Source organism: Cetorhinus maximus, chromosome 8 (genome assembly GCF_964194155.1).
Source record: "Cetorhinus maximus chromosome 8, sCetMax3.hap1.1, whole genome shotgun sequence".
NCBI classification, from domain to species: Eukaryota; Metazoa; Chordata; class Chondrichthyes; order Lamniformes; family Cetorhinidae; genus Cetorhinus; species Cetorhinus maximus.
This window is the reverse complement of record NC_135886.1, coordinates 97755827-97776840: the sequence shown is the minus strand read 5'-3', so window position 1 is coordinate 97776840 and position 21014 is coordinate 97755827. Positions and strand designations below refer to the sequence as shown.

Genomic DNA, 21014 nt, shown 5'->3' with positions numbered 1-21014 from the left:
CTGAACTCTGCTCCAACAGAGTTCCCTGAGGGACACTGCATATTTCTTTGACAGCCAGGATTAGAAGATCCCAGAAGAAATGCATAGCATTGTTGGCCGGGAGAATCATTGTGCAGTGGCAATCCGCTCATTATTGCTACTGCTTGGAAAATTCAGGCCATTATGTATGAAGCTCAGCTCTTAACTAACTCCAATACATTTATTGTTGAAAAGTACACTGTTATTAAGGAAATGATGCCTAAGGAGCAACAAATAAACTTGCTATTTAAGAGGTGGTGAGAGATGGTGGTGTAGTGGTATTGTCGCTGGACTCACATTCCAGACACTCATGGTAATGCTCTGGAGACCAGGGTTCGAATCCCATGATGGCAGATGGTGAAATTTGAATTAAATTTTTTAAAAATCTGGAAATGGCGACCACAAAAGCATTGTTGATTGTTGTAAAAACGCATTTGGTTCACAAATGTCCTTTAAGGAAGGAAATCTGCTGTCCTCACCTGGTCTGGCCTACATGTGACTCCAAGCGCACATGGTGTTGACTCTTAGGGACGGGCAATAAATGCTGGTCTAGCCAGCGATGCCCACATCTCAGGAATGAATTTTTTAAAAATCACCCGGATTTTGCAGTAATAAAAACTGTATGGGAGAGAAGTTCTAACTGAAGATTTGTTCTTCAGTGATTTGCCCTTTTAGAAGTTGATATTTCCGAAATGGTCTTTAATTGTTGCAAAATTCTTAATGAGGAATTGGAACTGTAGTAACTTTTTGTAATTTTTCGTTAGGTAGTAGATGTAGTGTGTTTTTCTAATTTCATCTGTGAAGAATATATTGTAAGGTGCATAGAACTGCTCACATTTAAATATAGACAAATAGTGTTTTATGTAACTGGCAAGCACTGGACACAGTCTTAGCACTTATGCATATTACAGGTCGACTGGTCTGCTGCATTATAACAATTCAGTGATGATGACATATTGTCTGTATGTGGGAATTATACAATTATATTTCTGCTTGAAAGGAATTGTGTTCCAGCACTCAATTTTTGCCTGGTTAATTCATTTGAGCTCAGGTACAGCATTTGGCCCTGGACAAGGAGTAAAATAATCAATCAGGAATCCCATTTTTAGTTACTGTTTGATTGAGTTTAGCCATAGTGCCTCCCCACAGATCATCATCCTGTTAAGGCCATACATGAAAAGTGGTATTTCTAATCACATACTTGACTTCCTTTTACATAAAATAAACAGCTTGTGTTAATGCCTTCAGGAGATAATGGCCTGGTGGTAACACTCTCACCTTTCATCATGGGTTCATGCACCACTTCAGACACTTGAGCACATTCAGGCTGTCCCTTAATGCTGCACTGTTAGAGGTACTGTCTTTCAGGTGAGATATTTTTGATACTGAAAGGCCAAAGCTGATCCAAGTCATTTCTTCAGTGTGTACCATCTACAAGATGCACTGCAGGAACTCACCAAGCCTCCTTAGCACCTTCCAAACCCACGACCACTACCATCTAAAAGGACAAGGGCAGCAGACACATGGGAACACCACCACCTGCAAGTTCCCCTCCAGGCCACACACCATCCTGACTTGGAAATATATTGCCGTTCCTCCACTGTCGCTGGGCCAACATCCTGGAACTCCTTCCCTAATAGCACTGTGGGTGTACCTACACCACATGGACTGTAGTGGTTCAAGAAGGCAGCTCACCACCACCTTCTCAAGGGCAACTAGGGATGGGTAATAAATGCTAACCTAGCCAGCAACACCCAGATCCTGTGAACTGATAAAAAAGAAACCCAAGGCCCAGTCCACCCTCCAAGGTGGACGCACAAGGTCCCACCACTCAGAAGAACAGGTGAATGTTCTTGGTGTCTTGGTCCAAAGTTATCCCTTAACCAATATTACCAAAGCACATTATCTTGTCATTTAACTCATGGTTGTTTGTGGGGACATGTTGTGCGCAAATTGACTACCATGCCTCTATATAATACAAAACATTTACGTCCTTAATTGGCTGGAAAGCACTTCAGACCTTTGAGGTTGTGCAAAGCACTAAATAAATGTCAGTTTTTTTATATAAGGGTAGAATCTTGGGTGTAAAGGGGAGCACTTGTTAAGTTTGGTACAGATGAAAAAGGCTCTCAGCCCATTTTATCTGATTCTTGAGAATACCAGCACTGTACTTCCATTGTTGCATTTGGCTGTTAAATCAAGTCAGTGCCCTAGCTGAACCACCATTCACTTGTTTCAGCTGTTGATCTACTTGGGAAAGAAATACTCCTGATTGTTTTAAATTTGCCATTTGTAACCCTGCACTTCTGCTCTCCTTGGCTTTTAATACAAGCATTGTTTTGGGTTTGTTATCTTTCTTAAGTTTTTTTTTGTGTCCCTAGAAGATGTTCGCAGGTTTATCTTTAATACTGAAAAGCCAAAGCTTATCAAGTCTGATTGTTTTAATTGTTAATTGTTTTAAGCTTCATAGCTTCAACACTAGGAATCAGTTTTGTTGCATTTCCTCTGTGCTCCCTCCCTGCCAAAATTGGCCTCCACATGTCATACTGACCACTTTGTGCAATGCACCAGATGGTTGCTTCACTAGGTTACTGTACAGCTTCATTCAGCATGACTGAAGGGGGTTTAAGCACTATACCCTATTGATTTTACTTGGTGCCAACTCTCTCATGACATGGTCAATGACTGATCAGCTACTCTCCTGAATTTCATCCTCGACAAATTTGACGCAAGCATGACGTAATTGTGCCTTGATAAAAGCAAAAAACTGCGGATGCTGGAAATCCAAAACAAAAACAAAAATACCTGGAAAAACTCAGCAGGTCTGGCAGCATCTGCGGAGAGGAACACAGTTAACGTTTTGAGTCCGAATGACCCTTCAGCAGAACAGGGTCATTCGGACTCAAAACGTTAACTGTGTTCCTCTCCACAGATGCTGCCAGACCTGCTGAGTTTTTCCAGGTATTTTTGTAATTATGCCTTGTATTTGTCTGTATGGTACTTCATTTGTCACTGATCAACGAAGTTTTCTGCTAAGCTCTCTTAGCTGTCTTTCCTTGTTAAGTGTGAGGAAAAATGCTACAGGAAGTGAGCGATGAAAGTAGCTGTGGATAGCAGCATAGTCAGGCTGATGTAAGGATGGAGGAATACTCTGAAGTCTTGTTTTATTATCTTTGGAGATCACAGTCTTTAAGAAGAATTATCTGAATATTTTCCAGCATAAGTGTACAAAATGTCAGCGAGAGATGGGCACTGACATTTTTATGTATTTTTGACCATTTAAAATTGTGGCCCACTTTTTGCTCACTGATTTGTGCAAAACTGCAGGGTTGGTTAAACAGTTTCCTTTCTTTACTGCTTAATGTCTTACAACATTGCATTGATTAAGAAGTGGTGTTGAAAATGGCATGAAAGACAGTGTGAAATTGGTTTAGCTCATAATGTCCGTTAAAGGAGACGTTGAAAGAGAAAATTAAGTATGCAGAGGTTGGGGTTCCTTTAGCCTGACTACTTTTTTTCTTAGTTTAGCAAGTTGCTTTTGGCAACTGGTAGTCGGATGTGTTCCAAACTCCAATTGCCATTGTTAAGTGGGTTTAAGAATTCTTTTCAGATTAACCTTTGCTGTTTTGCAAAGGTTTTTAATAACCAAGACACAATACAAGTACAAGGAAATTGTGTTTAAAATGCTGAGTACTCTGGCCAGACTACACTTATAGTATTGTGTCAAGCTGTGATCTCTGACATTCTAATACTCTGACATTCAAGCCCTGGAGGTGGTTCGGATAAAAGCCACTGGGCTCTAGCAGCAGAGAACTCGATTCTGAAGAAAGAGCAGATTGGACCGATTGGCCTTAAAAGGAGGGAGCTGTGAGCTGATTTTATAGAGCTGAAACGTTTAATAAGTAGTCTGGCAAAGATAAATTTGGAGCACCACTACAAACTAAACCCTAGAGTAGGACAAGGTGCAAATTTGTAAAAGCTAAATTTATGATTAGTGTCAGGAAACTCTTCACACCAAATAATCAATATCTACAGTGGACTTTGGAGTCTTGAGAGGCAACACATTGAAATTATTTGAGAGATATTTGCATTCAAAAAAGGAGAAATGTTGGGTCTTTTAGGATGGCAGAATTAAGGTTAGTTAAATGGTCATCTTTATCTATACCTTGGGACCTTATGGCAGTGGAAAGCAAAATGTTACTGATGGAGCCACAACCTTTACTTGGAGATTGATATCCTGAATCTTATGTGCAAAAGCTTCTGAATCTTTTGTATGATAGTAACAAAACTCTGAAAGAGCAATTGATACTTTTGAATAGATGTACAGAGTCAAATTTTTTACTATTGCGATTGCTTCTTATATTATCAATTTGTTGTGCTTCTTTGCCAGGGAGAGGAAAAGTTTTGCTGTCAATGAATGAGCATTCCCATGATAATGGCAGAACAGCCTCCGCTGGAATCAGCTCTAATGAATGAAGTTCCACTTCTACCTCATATAGTCAATGGGGACAGCGGACAACAGGTGAGTGGTACATTAAAGGCATTGGGACCTTTCATTTTAGAATTTGAAAGCTTCACTTCATCTAAACGTAACACAGAAACTAACAAAGTTTATTCCAAAATAACCAAACTTGATTTATTCAGTAAACACTCCAAGGGTGTCTAATTGGGTGTCAGATTTTCAAACCCAAGTGTATATTCACTTTATGTAACCTTCTGTCTAAGTATTATGTTTGTTTTGTATCACAATGTCTGTGTCAAAATAGTTCTTGTGCCAAATATTAAATTCTGTTTTTTTAGCTTGGTAGCAGTTACTTTAATTCAGTCAAATAATCAATATCTAGCTGCTTGTACTTTTACACCATAAATCCGATATGATGGTTAACTGGTTTGAGAAGCACTAAGCCCCACATTCCAAGTATATACATGCATTTGTTCTTTTATTTTGTAAATTTGCTTAATTTTTTAAAGCAGGGTCTGATGTGACCCTCCACCATTTTTGAAGATGAAAGGAGAATCTTGTGGAGATGCAAGTTAATTTCCAAGAGCTGAAGCACCTGACAGGTTGTTTTGTTTGTTTTCCTTAGCTCATTACCAAGGACCGTTAGGCTAGGTATGAAGGTCAGTGAATACTTCTCCTTGGCAGAGAAAATTAGGGCTTAGCTCTGAGAATGACCTAAAATACAGAGCCAAAACACCTAGAACAAATAAGGAAAAGGTATAATTCAATTAATAAAAATGAGCAGTTATTAGTCTGCTTTTGTAAACATTTTGAGTTGTTTGCTAGTTTCTGACTTATTTGGAAGTTATAGATGTGCAGTAAGTTGTAGTCCATTAAATCCAATGAAGACTGTTATAGTACTTTGTACTAAAATTTGTAGAAAATGACAATTTTAATGAGAATTGAAAACTATAATTCAACCATAAGAACTAGGAGCAAGAGTAGACCATTCGGCCCCTTGAGCATGTTCTGCTATTCGATAAGATTATGGCTGTTCTGATTATGGCCTCAACTTCACTTTCCTGTCTGTTCCCAGAACCTTTGATTCCCTTGTCGACCAAAAACTTATCGAACTCAGTCTTGAATATATTCATTAACCCAACCTCCACTGCTGTATGGGGAAGAGAATTCCACAGACTAACGGCCCTTTCTCCTCATCTTGGTTTTAAATGGGAGGCTCCTACTTTTTAAACTGTGTCACCTAGTTCTAGACTTGGCTGAAATTCAAAGGGTTCCAATAACTTTTTTATTTGTAATTATCAGTAGAATTCCTTGGTTTGGGTATTGTTGTACCTACAGTGATGCACTACATAAATGTGGCTCAGGTGAGTGGTAAATTTAAAGGCATTAGGACCCTTCATTTTAAAATTTGAAAGCTTCCCTTATGAGGGATTTTGGTTTTGAAACAACTGTGCTAATTATAAGGCTGACTTTCCCCTTTTGGGCATTGTAGGCCAGAGCCCACACTTATGACAATTATTTCTTCTTTTTGTCATGAATGGACCTCAACTTGCTCCTGAATCTGCCATTTGTACGACAGCAAGCCCTTCTGTTGCAGAGCTGGGAATTTGAACCCTGAACCCTGAAGAAGAATCATTTGGACCTGTCTTGAATGACAATTCCCTTGTCTATAAGGAGCTTAATTTGCATTGGAACTTTCCTGTCATTGGAGAAGGACAAAAAAAATTGCTGAAAGAAAGAGATGTGCTGTCGAAGCTTTTTGTCTTGCACTCATCAGCACAGTTCGCAAGATTGCCAATAGTAAAGGGAACAAGAATTTTTACTGCATGAGAAGAGAGTGTTGACGGGTGGACTCTGGAAGAGGTGTTGCCATGGAGAATGCACCAGGGAACAATTAACTGCCAAGCTTCTGTTTAAATTCAGACTAGGCAGGTCAACTCTGGGCAAGGCATTACCATAGGGAATGAACCAGGGGATAGACTCATAGATGTTTACAGCACAGAAGGAGACCATTTGGCCTGTTGTGTCCGTGCCAGTCAACAAAGATCTGACTACACTAACCCCATTTTCCCGCTCTTGGCCCTTAGCACTGGAGGCTGTGGCAATGCAAGTGAATATCTAAATATTATTGAATGTTGAGTTTCTGACTCGATCACCCTTTCAGGCAGTGAGTCCCAGACTCCCAACATCCTCTGGGTAAAAAAAATTCTCCTCAACTCCCCTCTTAGCCTTTTACCTCTTACCTTAAATCTATGCCCCCTGGTTATTGACCCCTCTGCTAATGGAAAAAGTGCCTTCCTATCTGCCGTATCTATGTCCCTCATAATCTTATACACCTCTATCAGGTCCCCTCTTAACCTTTGCTGCTCCAAGGAAAACAGCCCCAGCCTATCCAATCTTTACTCATAGCTCTGACCCTCCAGCCCAGGCAGCATCCTGGTAAGTCTCCTCTGCACCCTCTCCAATGTAGTTACATCCTTCCTATAATGTGGTGACCAGATCGGCACACAGTACTCCAGTTGTGACCTAACCAGCGTCTTATACAGTTCCAGCATATTGCTGGATATGTATATTCAACTCTTGTATTCTATGCCTCAGCTAATAAAGGCAAGTATCCCTCCTTAACCACCTTATCTACCTGCCCTGCTACCTTCAGGGATCTGTGGATATGCACGCCAAGGTCCCCCTGATCTTCAGTACTTTCCAGGTCCTGCCATTCACAGGGTTATCCCTTGCCTTGTTAGCCCTCCCCAAGTGCATTACCTCACACTTTTCTGGCTTGAACTCCATTTGCCACTGCTTAGCCCACCTGACCAGTCCATTGATATCCTTCTGCAGTTTACAGCTATCCTCCTCACTGTTTACCATCCTACCAATATTTGTCATCCGCGAACTTCTTGATCATACCCCCTACATTTAAGTCCAAATTATTCATGTACACCACAAACAGCAAGGGCCCCAGCACCAAGCCCTGTGAAACCCCACTAGAAACAGACTTCCAGTCACAGAAACATCCCTCTACCATCATCCTCTGCTTCCTGCTCAGCAAATTTTGGATACAACATGCCACTTTGCCTTGGATCCCATGGGCTCTTACTTTCTTGACCAGTCGGCCATGAGGGACCTTATCAAAAGCCTTGCTAAAGTCCATGTAGATCACATCAAATGCATTACCCTCATCAACGCTCTGGGTTACTCCTCAAAAAATTCGATCAAATTTGTCAAACACAACCCTCCCTTAACAAATCCATGCTGACTATCCCTGCTTAATCTGTGCCTCTCCAAGTGCAGATATATTCTGTCCCTCAGAATTCTTTCTAATAACTTCCCCACCACTGAGGTTAGACTGACTGGCCTGTAATTTCCTGGTCTATCCCTTCCTCCCTTTTTTAATAATGGGACAACATTAGCAGTCCTCCAATCCTCTGGCACCTCACCTGTGGCCAGACAGGATTTGAAAATTACTGCCAGGGCCCCTGATATCTCTTCCCTTGCCTCCCTCGACAGCCTGGGATACATCTCATCTGGGCCTGCGGAATTATCCACTTTTAAGGCTGCTAAACCCGCTAGTACCTCCTCTGTCTCTCTCTATGTTAATTTCCTCTAATATTTCACAGTCCTCCACCCTGATGTCTATACCTGCGTCGCCCTTTTCCATTGTGAAGACTGATGTAACATATTCATTGACGATTGAAGTCACGTCTTCCGGGTCCAAACACAGATTATCAATATGGCCCCTAATTGGCCCTACTCTTTTTCCCTAGTTATTCTCTTGCCCTTTATATATTTTAAAAAACCCCTTTAGGTTTTCCTTTATTCTACTTATCAATGCTTTCTCATGCACTCTCTTAACTTTCCTAATTTCCTTTTTAAGTTCCCCTCTGCATTTTTCATATCCCTCTAGGGACCCTGCCATATTGAGCCCTCCGGTATCTGCCATAAGCGTCCTTTTTTTCCTTAATCCTAACCTTTCTATCCCTTGATATTCAGGATTCTCTGGACTTGGTGCCCCCCCATTTGTCTTTACAGGAACATACTTGCCCTGTACCCTCGCTACTTCCTTCTTGAATGCCCCCCACTGCCCTGACACAGTTTTATCTGCAAGTAGCTGCTCCCAGTTGGGCCAAATCATATCTCATCTTAGTAAAATCATATCTCTTAGTAAAATGAGCCTTTCCCCAGTTTAGAACTTTTGTTCCCGGCCCAACATTATCATTTGCCATAACTATCCTAAATCTAGCTGAGTAATGGTCGCTTTCTCCAAAATGCTCCCCTATTGATACGCTTTCCACCTGCCCTGGCTCATTTCCGAATATTTAGAACTGCCTTCTCCCTTGTTGGGCTTTCTACGTTCTGGCTAAAGGAGCTCTCCTGGGCACAACTTTAGTTTGCTCCCTCCCTACCATGCACACTAAAACTATCCCAGTTAACATTTGGGTAGTTAAAATCCCCTACTATTACTGCCTTATTATTCTTACACTTCTCTGAAACTTGATTACATATTTGACCCTCTATCTCTCCCTGACTATTTGGGGGCCTATGGTACACACCCAACAAACCCCTTTTGTGTATTTCACTTCTACCCATTCGGCCTCATTTGATGATCCTTCCAAGATATCACCCCCCTTCACTGCTATAATTGATTCCTTGATCAATATTGCGACCCTTCCTGCTCTTCTATCCCCTCTCTATCTTGTCTGGATACCCTATAACCAGGAATGTTGAGCTTCCACTCCTGCCCTTCTTCTAGCCAAATCTTGGTCATAGCTATGATGTCATACTCCCATGTCCCTATCTGTGCCCTCAGCTCATCTGTCTCATTCTTCAGGCTCTTTGCATTAAAATATATTCCATTTAGCTTTGCCAAACTCACTTCTTATCTAGCCTTGTTTCCTCTGCCTTCCAGACTCACTCACTAACGTTTTAAGTGCTAATTCCCTCTCAGCTTCTCTCCCCTCTGAACTGCTTTTCAGGATCCCATCCTCCTGCCAATTTACTTTAAATCCACCCCAATAGCATTAGCAAACCTCCCTGCGCAGATGTTGGTCCTGTTCCTGTTCAGATGTAACCCGTCCAACTTGTACAGCTCCCACCTCCCCCAGAAACGGTCCCAACCCCCAAGGAATCGCAAGCCCTCCCTCCTGCAACATCTCTCCAGCCACACATCCATCTGCTCTATCCTTCTGTACCTATGCTCACTACTACGTGCCACCAAAGTAACCTGGAGATTACTGCCTTTAAAGTCCTGCTTTTCAATTTCCTACCTTGAAATTAGTGGCTGCCTTTATTCATGATGTTTCCGTGGTAGACCTACAACTGCTGTTGCTTTTCTAAGCATTACAGTGGACAATAATGCTGGTTCCAAGTTGGTGGAAGAAATCTTTGAATCTGGCTTAGGAGGGTTTATTAGCATTACTTAAGTATATGACTAGCAAGTTAGTGTATCTTTTTCTGGTCATGGAGCCTTTGTATGTAATTTTGGAAGTCATTCTATACTGGGTACTTAAAAATATGATTGCTGCCTGTTATAAGTAGTCTTTCATTGCGTACACATTATCTGTCTTGTACCAATGCCACAACAAAGGTGGATGAGTAACCTTTATATTTAACTATTATTCAAGGTTATCAGTAGATCAACTATTTGTGTGTTCACCTGTCCCGTTGGGGTCCTGCAAGTAAGTGACTCTCAAATTGACTTTGTTCTGAAACAGGTCAGGTACTTGGAGATTACATTGATACCTTTGACTCATGCTTTAATTGACAGTTTTGGATGTTTTGATCTTCCTATGTCAAAGGTTGGAGATGAATATGATGCTGGCTAGTAGCCTGGATTCCTTAATGTCGCGCCTCTTAGTGTACTGTCCAGCAGTTGGAGTCAAATAAAAGACTCCTTAACTTGTCTTATAATTTTGTATAATGGGCACTGATGTCTGTTGTGTTAAAACAAACCACAAGTACTTTGAGATGATTTATTATTTTGAAATATATTCATAAGTTTGGTGAAGCTCTGTAATTAATCTGCCTAATGCTTTTTGATCTTTCTGTTTAATCTTGCATCCTAATTTAAAATTTCACTAGCTGCAGCCTGCCAACTTGGAAATTCCCCACTCTGTCCTGTCAGTTAACCAACCTCCATGTATTACCCCCAACTCTGTGAGCCCTTGCATATTAATTGTTTGTGTGGCACTTTTATCGAAAGCCTTCTGGAAATTGAGCCATACTAAATCTATTGGCTCCCCTTTAGCAACCCTACTAGTTACACCCTCAAAAGCTAAAATTTGTCAATGCAATTTGCTTCTGATGAAATCATGTTTACTCTGTCTGATTATGCTCTGATTTTCTATGTGAATTGTTAAGTCTTCCTTAATAATAGATTCCAACATTTGACTGACAACTGTCAGGCTAACTGGCCTGCAATTCCCTGTATTCTCTCTTTCTCTCTTGAATAGTGGTGCTACATTTGTAAATTCCCAATCAGCTGAGACTATTCTAGAATCTAGGGAATTTTGGAAAATCGTAACCAGCAAGCATCAGTGCTGGGACCTCAACTATTTACAAGCCATGTTAATGACTTAGACAAAGAGACTGGGAATAATGTACCCAGGTTTCTTACGATACAAAGCTGGGTGGGAATGTAAGCTGTGAGTAGGACAAAGGAATATAGACAGGTTAATTGAATGGCTAACAAGGTGACAGATGGTGTATAATGTGGGGAATTGCGATCAGTACTCAGGTCTGGCCAACTCGGCGGTGTGCTTGCAATTGATGTATTTCAAGGGCATAGTTAAAGCTAGAATATGTAGATGAAGGACAGATTTAAATGTCCAAACTTAGAGGCACAATCACAGCAGAGGACATTTATAATCAAAATAATTTCAGTTTGGCTTTCCCAAACAAACTGCCTGTTAGAACATAAGAATCCCTGAGCATTGTACACTAGAAATATTACCCTGCTAAATCTGACCAGAATTAAGATGTAAAATTTCAGAATGACGAAGTTGGTTATCTCACTGATCGATAAAATGGATTTTGTTTAAAAAAAAATGTACATTGTTTATTTGAGAGGGAAAATCATTGAAAAAATGTTTGCTGATGGTATGGGTTGCAAAAGCACCCCAAACTGCTAAAAATGGGAAAAAGATGGAAGGAAGAAACAAGAGGCCAAGGAAGATTGTCTGGGAGGAGCGAAACAATTTGGAGGTATAAGCGCAAGAGTTTATGGAAGAAGTTTGAAATTATCAAAACACAATATTGGCATGCAAATACATTTCGTCTAAGGCTTAAAAGAATAACTTTTATGGAACTTCAAAGCATTGCACAGTTATGAAAACCTGTGTTTTATGGGAGCACAATCCCCTACAATGCTATCTGATCTTTCTGTAAACTTTTTTGTAACTATAGACTGAGAGAATATTTTGTTAATACTCAGTCTAAAATCAATTTTATAGATAAATATAGATTTTATGTTTTTCATTAAGGGTTTATTACTAGAATTTGAGATGAATGAAGAAAACACATTGCAAGTATGCAATGCCTGGACTTTCACTTGAGAAGTGACAAATAACAATTACTTGATGTTTTAGAGGGAGGCTAGAAATTGTTAAAATGAGTCAGTCAGGATTTGGGACTGGAAGGGATTTGGATTGCCAGGCAGTTTGTGAATTTGAGGCCAGTTTTGAGAATTGGTTTAATCACAGCCGTAAAGCAGAGCTCTATTTCTTGATTTGGGGTGAAATAAATCATGGTTAATGACATTATGTTGTAGAATTTGAACTTAAGTAGTATTTGAGTGTAATGATAGTCTTGGGAAAAGTAGTGGATATTCTGGCCATGAAGAATTGAGTTTTATTTAATTGGAGAAGTATCACTGGTCAAAGCTTTCAGTGTTCATACCCAGTGATGATTAGTCTTGCAGCTAAATGCTTTTTTTAAAGGTCTTTTCTCCATTTGAAGAGGGCGAGAGGCAGTTAGCAAATCAGTGCCATCTGGTAATGATATAGTAAATTGATAATGATCTTGATTGTGTTTGCAATTTTAACCTTTACACTGCCTTCTGATGCCAAATATTATGAAAAGTACTGGTGGCTCAAAGCTGCTCACCAGTTTAAATGCAGTTTTATTAGGTTATGCTAGTTTTTTAAAAATTATTTTGTTACATTATAAGCAGTGCAAATATTGTAGCCTAAACAAAGTAGGATCAACATTGATCCTGAAAATATTGAAAGGTAGATGATCAGATGTAAATACCAGATTTTAAATAGAGGTGACCATTATTTTTAACATAGTAGGGACTCTCCTGTATTTAAATACAACTTGTATACTTCTTAGCACATAACAAGACATTGCTGGCTGCCAAGTCTCAATTTGGTACTGTCTGCAAATTTGTGCTAATGAGGTCTCAAACTCACTTCGAAGTTACCCTGACTGCTTAATCTTTATTGGCATTTTTTTAAAGTTAAATGAACTGGATATTCATATAGCCAGTTTATCATTTCAGTCTTTCTAATGGAAAATTACTTTTTATACCACTACAGTGATTATTCTTTTGGTTAATGAGAGGTGGCAGTTGATTTGAGGAGTTATACATCAACAGGGAATTTAATGAGTGGTTAGTTGCAGCCTTCTTCCCATACAGCATGTGTAAGCTAAGGTTAATATCTAATGAAGCAAGTTAGATGTTTTCCCTTTAGAGACCTTTGGCCCTGGTGACATCAGTGGTTTAATTATATTCTCACATTTTATAATTTTGTTAAAAAAGAGACACAACCCTTTTGGCAGGTGAATATTTTACTTTTGTTTAACTTCCAGTTAGAAATAAAAACAAAGTGTTGGAAATACTCAGGAGACAGCAGCTGTGGAGAGAGAAACAGACCTAAAGTTTCAGGTCTGTGACCTTTCATCAGATCTGGAAAAAGTTAGAAATATGAGTTTTGAACAAGTGAAAGGGGGAAGGTGGGAAGAAGAAGAAAATGGAAGATCTGTGATGGGTTGGAAGGTTCTCTTTTATGAGTCAGCGTCTGCTTGCCTGTACTTTCCTGAAGCTGCAAACTGATATGGTGCTGCAATTCTTCAGCCTCCTTGCCCATTTTGGCTACTCTTTCTATGCAAGTCTGAACAGTGATTAGAAACCATCAGAATTAAAGCTTGCATCAATGCATACAGGAATCAATGAACTGCAGCGAGAGAACCCTAGCAAATGCCTTTTTACTCCTCAAGATAGTGGATAATTGTGGCACTTAGTGTCTGTGCTGCAATCCAGGCTGAGATTGACCCTTCTAGTCTTTCTGATGAGTGCCACATTGAGGTTTATTTGCCCATTGGATCTTCAGTGAATGCTTGTACAAAATTTTATTAAAATTCAAGTTCTGGAATTTAAGAAAAAGCTCTTTCAGAAATCGAAAGAAGAAAATGTTTCAGATTTTTCTTGCACGTTGAAGAGTGGCGGCTCCAAGTATTGTGTAACAACATACTGTACTTTCCTAGTGCCTAGCAAACACTGGCACCAGAGCCGGTATTTCAGCTGCATCTATTTAAGTTTCTATAAAGTCATAGCAGCTCAAGATCTGTGATTTGTATCCACCCCAGGAGTTGGGAAACACCAGGTGAACTGGTAGCTACAGATTTAAAAGTAATAGAAAAATTAAGTTGCTTAAGAGGTCCAGATCTGTATCTTAGATAAGATCTGTTGAGCCAATACCTCTGTGCATTACAAAGGGGTGGGGCTGTAGAGCCAAATCAGCTTGGTATGTGTTGATCTTGATTCCGTAACGATCTCCTTCAGACCCATTTTGGTGCCACCTGGCGCCCCTCCACTCTGTGAATACTGGAGAAAGTTAAAATTCCTAATCTTATAGTGTATACTGTTACTAAGTTCAAGGAGACTACAGTATCAGTTTGTACACTGCCTTCTTTAAAAAAGCAGTTTATATTTTCCACTACTGAGGCACTAGTTTTCCTAAATCTTCCTTAGAAGTAGTGCATGGAATTGTGCAGCAGTGTGGTCATGTTACAGGTGAATGAGGGTGAAGATGGATGAACTCTTGGAACCTTACAATTTTTGTCATGTGTAACAGTACTCCCATCTATTGGATTGTTTATTTATACATGGCAAAATTGGTGATCAGCAATTGTAAAGCTCGTCTTAGTTGGACTGGATTATTTTGTGTGCTACTTCTCTGGACTTTGATTTGGAAGATCTTTCTGCCAGCTTTGTGGCCCTGTTGAATTCAATGAACATTGCAAATCAGTATCAATTCCTAATGCAGATAGTCACAATGCTGCTTACCCTTAATGTTCTAGCTAACATTCTAGGATCAGAAAATATGCATCTCTTGCTTTTTGTTTGTGAATTTGGCTATGCGTAAATCTGTTCCCTATCAGTAAGATACTTCTGCAGTCGAAGTTCTGATACAAAGATTGCAATTGTGTTTTAATTTGGGTGTCTTCTACCTATGAGTCAAATTAGCTGGTGTATTGAATTGTTAATTCCAATACGTTACTCAAAAACTTATGGTATAAGCTATTTTAATCAAAAACACCACAGTGTAGACTAGGTATGTGTACAGTTCCCTTTCCTGCTTCAACCCTCCTCATGTATGTGATTAATTCAACAAATGCTGTGACTAGGTTATTAATCAATTTCAGGATATAAATGATGAATGCATGTTAACATTCTGATTCTAACTAGTAAGGGACTTTATTGCAGGGTTGAAGGAGAAAAGAGGTAACCTGTAGTGCTGAACCTTGTATGGCTGGCTGAAATTTTGTCTTCTGCGAGTTGTTGGCATGGAGAAAACGAGAGGTATCGGCTGCATTTCGAAATTGAATTCTCTTGCATCACAAATGTGTCCAGTGAGATAAAGAATAATAAAGTGTAGCCACTGCCTGCACTATGCCTCATTCTTTAATTTTGTGTGTGTGAGATTCTGCAGGGTTTTTCTATTGACCTAGTTGTCATGGTGACAATGGCTAGAAATGGATTTAAACTGGATTAATTTTGATAGGAAGTGATCTGTGGAGAAGGAGTTAACAGTATCATTGTTTGCCGTTTCCTCAAGCATCCCCTCAAGCATCTGGGAATGTGTTTTGAGTTTAATCTTTATAAAAGAACAAGCTTTGCATCCTTCAACAAACGCTTGCTGTGGAAGAATGGTGAAGCCAGTATTGGCTGTTGATGTAAATGGTATTTTTTCATCCCATGCACAGCATGAATGATTTCAGTAGAGATAGATGTATGACCTGGCCACGTGCTACACTGATGCATGAACCTTCCTGCAGGACTTGAAATCAGAAAAGAATTTGAGTTAATCTTCAGTCTTACTAAATACTGGATGAATTTCATAACATTTCAACCACGTTATTTATATTCCCAGTTTGTTGCAGATACAAATACCTAGTGTAGGTAATGTATTTTGAACTAGGAGCAATAATTTTTGACCAATTGTGCATTTTGCTCTTCATGCAGTGAAGCTGCATTATATTGGTATTTTGGAACAAATTATATTGAATTCTGAGCTCTGTAGAATATAATTGTTATTGATAGTTGCCTTAAGTGGAATTTCTTGATTTTAACCTGAAGAATTTACATTCATCTGAAACCTTCTCATTTCTTTTTATGGAGGTCCAAGGACTTGTTTGAAAATAGGAGTGTTTGAAGTGATGTTTGTTTAGTTCTAGAACATACACAGTTCAGATGCTGGCAAATAAAAACTGTGATCTGATTGTCGGGGATTGGCTGCAATGAAAGTAGTATTCGGTATTCAAAACTAAATGGTTAAAGGATTTAGTTTTGAATCACTAAGCGCTAAAGTGTATAGCATCAGACCTACCAGGTGTGATTTGTCATTATTCAGGTACTTCAATATATTCACCGTATTTGTAGCCTAGCATGTTTTTTTAAGCTATAAATTTGCTGAATAGTATAATGTTGCATAAATTCGTTATATTTTGCTTTAAGTAATAATTTCTTTAAACATACTGAATTGGAACCCGTAGTGCATTGTGTGAATGTTAGAAGGATGTTTATCCTGTTTGGGACAATGTTAAATACAGGACATCACTCGTAAAATGTTGTAGCATGCCACCATGAATTGCATGACATTCAGTGAAGTGTTTTAAAAAGAACATCTAGTCAGAACAAGGAGTAACTTCTGGCAACAGATACAAAATGTTTCATATAACTTGGATTGCTTCAGTGATTGTTCTACTTGTTTTTAGGGGCAAGGACAATTTTGTTTTAACTTTGCCAATACCTACATTTTAAACTGGCACTGTAAGAATTAGCCTTAAAAAAAATATTAACCTGACATTTGGGATGGACATGGAGGAGGGAGCTTGGTCTTTTGCTGCCAGTTTTAAAATAAACTGCATTATCTATTTGTAATAGTTTATCTTATCCAATCTTCCTATGGTGGATATCATTTTTACATGTCTATCTTTGTGGTTTGAAGATAAAATGAGCAAAATTGAATTTTAAAAATGGCTTGAGATTTTTGACCTTTTGATTGCAGAAGGTTCATGGCATTGCAAAATGGGAAGAATAAATGAGGGGCAAGGAAAATATTCCTCCTCTTCACTTCTCACACACACACACACGTTCTCTGTCTTTCGCTCACGCACACGCACGTGCGCACACACGCACACACACAAACACACGCACACAGAGTTATTTGCTGTCTCTCAGAACTTTTCTTCTCTGTTGCTGTGTGCTCTCTCTTTGCTGTGTCAGTTTCTCTCTCATTTCATATTTTCTGCACTTTTCTCCAGCCTTGGGTGGAATCGTCCCAGATTTGCATTAAGTGTGAAACGATGCCAGCCACAATGGCGGGTTTTCACGCCGTATCATCCCAAACTCGCTGCATTAGCTATGCATTCCTGGGAAACATGCTGTTTCCACGGCGGGCGGGCTCTAATTTGCCCGCCACACCACCACCTCGCCACTACTTCATGCTAGGCACCATCTCAGTGCTTCCAGCCCACGACTGCTGTAGGGGAGGTGTCCACGAAAAGCAAAAAGACTGCAGCCACCTGGTTTGGTGACGCGTCACTGGAGTGTCTCTTGGATGCCGTGGAGGCCCGTCGCAATGTTCTTTACCCCCACTCTGGCCACCAGATGGGCAGCGGCGTGACCAACCAGGCTTGGAGGTGGTGGCAGCTGTGGTCAGCGCCAGCGCCCTTCAAATGAGGACAGCCACCCAGTGCTGCAAGAGGAAGAATGATCTTCCCCCGTCCCGCCAGGGGAAGTCACTCTTCTCATCACTCTCAACACACACTCAAACTTATCACACACCCACAGCGATCTTATTCACTGCCAGTTCAAGGGACATCACCATTCACTCTCTCGCACTCAGAGTCATTGTCCTCATCCTGTCCATGGGGCCACTCACCACCCACACATGCCGGGCATACATATCACCTGACCTGGTAGGTGTCCTGCTTACACACTCTCCATCTCTATTCATGCAGGGCGTGCTGGCACACAACAAGAGGGAGAGGTCGTAGACCGATAGAGGTATGCCTGAAATCAGGGTCCTCACGGACTTTGAATACAGAGCAATCCAGCTGGCTGGCGATGATCTGGACTGTTGGTATGCTGATGGTGAGGCCAGCGGTGCTCTGCCAAGTGAGGACTCAGTAATGCAACATTCATCAGACAACCATGCTGTGAATGATGTGCCATATTTCACAGGCCACTGCCATGCACTAATTATATTCCCTTGCTTCCGCAGGCACATCTGGGAAACAGCCAATGGAGTCCATGACCCAGGGCCTCCAATCAAGCCTTGAAGAAACCTCTGAAGAGGAATCTGAAGGCACCCTCCTTGAAGTCCCGACACAGCGCTCACCCGCACCCTCCACCAGTGCAGAGAGAGACACCTCGGTGGGACCTAGCTTAAGAATAGCCTTGGGATCACAATCTGGTGATCACATCGCACTGTGTGATCCACAGCAGGCGGCTGCAGGGACTTCCCAGGTGTCTGGCACTCGGAGGACTGCTGGAGGCCAGAAATTTGCTGAGCCCGAGTCACATGACAAGCATCTGGACTTGGTCATATCACAGTTGCTGGAGCTGCAAAGGCAAGCTCAGGAACATCAGAAAGGGATGTGTGCTACACTTCTCAGATTGCAAGATACAATGGAGGAGTCCGGCTGCCTTCAGGCTGAGGTGATAGCCTCAATGCACCAAGGTCAACACTGATAGGATGGTGACTGCTCTGGAGTTCTTGGTCCAGGACGTCGCTCCTGATCTGCGTGGGCTCAACTCCATCGCTGATGCCATAGTTGGCCTCCAACAGTGTGTATGCAAGAGGGTTGCAGAGCAGCTCGATCTCACCCCAGCTACCCCTTCTCCTTGAGGGCCCTTGGGCACCCATAGGGAGGAGGATCAGCAGGTGTTTCTACCCCGGGGCCTTCCGTCCAAGTGAACCCGGGTGCGTCCGGCCCATCCGAACCCCTTCTCCCTGTGACCTCCAGCAGCTCCAGCTCCAGCTCCTCAGGCAGAAGAAGGTGCCACTGCCACACAGCAGGACCCTGAAAGCAGGACGGAGCCCTCTAGATCTCAGCCCCCCAGAGGACACCCAGCAAGGTCATCACTGACAGGGCATAGCAGTCAGCAGGCTGCCTCCACCTCTGCTGTGGATGTCTGGGGAGCGCCAAGACGTAGCAGCAGGTTTAGGAAAGTTAAGGTGTAGTTGCACGTCCTGGGCACGGGTGTTAATCACTTGTATATGCTGTTCATTATTATCACTAAATTTTGAAGAATATCTCCCTGCCTATGGCTCCTTGCTCTGATGAGCTGTGTTTGTGTCAGATGTGAAACCTTTCTGCACAAGATAAAGGCAAGTGCCTCAGTGCAGGGCTTCTTCCCTGTGCTTTATGCAGCCTTCAGACCAAAATGGTGGTCTAGCCTCACATCCCTGGATGCATTACTGATGCCTGCACCTCGATGGTGCTCATCATTGCTGCCAGAATATAGTGGGCAGGCGTCAGTATCCAGTCATTCTCTCTGTGTGCTCCCCAGCAACTTTTAAGGAGGGGCTGGCCCCCATCTTCCACATCTGTGACCAGTGATGCTGTGCTCCTAAAGGGGTCAGGTGCTGAAGGCGGACAAAAGATCAGGTGCTTCTGAAGTTCCATGGCTGCGCCGCTGTGATATGACCCTGATCACAGAGCGTAAGTGATCTGCCTTCAGCCAGACAGGAGTGAGACATTCTCAGAGGGTATGTGAAGATCGTTGGAGTGTTCTCACTGCATGTCATCATCCTCCTGCAATTGAGTGGCTCTTAGGGCCGCCACTGCATCTCCATGACAGGAGCATTATTAAGAGGGTGTGCACGCTGCCATAAGCCAGATTGGAGTCAAATGTTCACAGATGCAATGTGAGGATCTATGAGGTCTCCTCACTGCATGTTGTCATCATCCTCCACAAATCTAGCAGCTATGAGGGCCTCCCAAGCACACCTGCTTTGACTGGCCAGTGCAAGGGCCTCATCTCCATTGGTGGTGCCCTCATCCGAGGAGACCTCCAGCTCCTCCATCTCTTCCTCACTCAGCTCCTCTCCCCGTCGCCCTTGTCCACGAGGAGCCATCCCAGCAGATTCTGTGGACCCTGGAAGAATTCAGTGACCTGTGACTGACTCAGGATGTAGGCACCGTGCACACTCCCTGGAAACCGTGCGCAGACCTGCAGGATGAGTTCTGGTGGTCGCATACCAGCTGCACACTGAGCGAATGGAATCCCTTGAGGTTGATGTAGTTGACTGCGTGTTGTGATGGAGACCTAAGTGTCACGTGAGTACAGTTGATGGCACCCTGAACCTGTGGGAAACCGGAGATCTGGGCAAATCCAATTGCTCTTGCATCTTGGCTGTCCTGGTCCCAGGCACACACAGTTGTGTGCCCTCTTGAAGATGGCATCTGTGACTTCATGGATGCATTTATGGGTGGGGGGTTTGTGACATCCCACAGGGGTCACCTGTGGAGCTCTAAAAGGAGCCACTGGTGTAGAAATTGAGCACTGTTGTCACTTTTACAGCCACTGGCAGTGGATGCCCTCCATGTCCCTGTGGTGCCAAATCTTGCAGCAGGTGGCAGGTGTGACCAACTAGTTCCCTAGACATGCGCGGTCTTTAGTGACACTGGCTTTCGGTCATCTGCAGGAAATGAAAGGCGGTGTCTATAGTCCCTGGGTGTTGCTAAGCGACGAGCAGTGACAGCTCACTGTGGCTCTTTGGTGTGTGGGAGCCCCAGCCACCCCTTCTTCCTGAGGGTGCTGCTCCTCCCTCTGCGCAGCCAGGCGCCTCAGTCACTCTCTCCATTGTCTTTGCTCTCTGTACGCCACGAGACATACAGCTAGCTCACCAGGCTCTTATGATCCTGATGTTGTACTCCTGCAGGATGAAAGAGAGAGATACGTGGGTTAACATGGGTGTACTAAGAACCTGTCCTGGTTAAGTGTGAATGCCCCTTAACGCTTTGCTGAGAGTGCTGGCCACCACTTGGATAGCCAGAGATTAGTATACTGCATGGCTGCCCA

The 21014-nt window shown here is 42.0% G+C and overlaps 1 protein-coding gene across 3 annotated transcripts in view; it reads left to right on the top strand.

Annotated features, from left to right (window-relative positions):
• LOC144683823 (fibronectin type-III domain-containing protein 3A-like) overlaps positions 1-21014 on the top strand; it is a 152636-nt gene that overhangs the window by 69167 nt on the left and 62455 nt on the right. For 2 of the 3 annotated variants that reach the window (XM_078547290.1, XM_078547289.1), the window contains exon 2: positions 4409-4540. In XM_078547290.1, the coding sequence (XP_078403416.1) occupies positions 4436-4540 (105 nt within the window). In that variant the 5' untranslated portion in view covers positions 4409-4435. Of the gene's footprint in view, positions 1-4408; positions 4541-10101; positions 10192-21014 lie in introns of all 3 variants that reach the window. The other variant, XM_078547291.1, reaches the window with a different exon arrangement.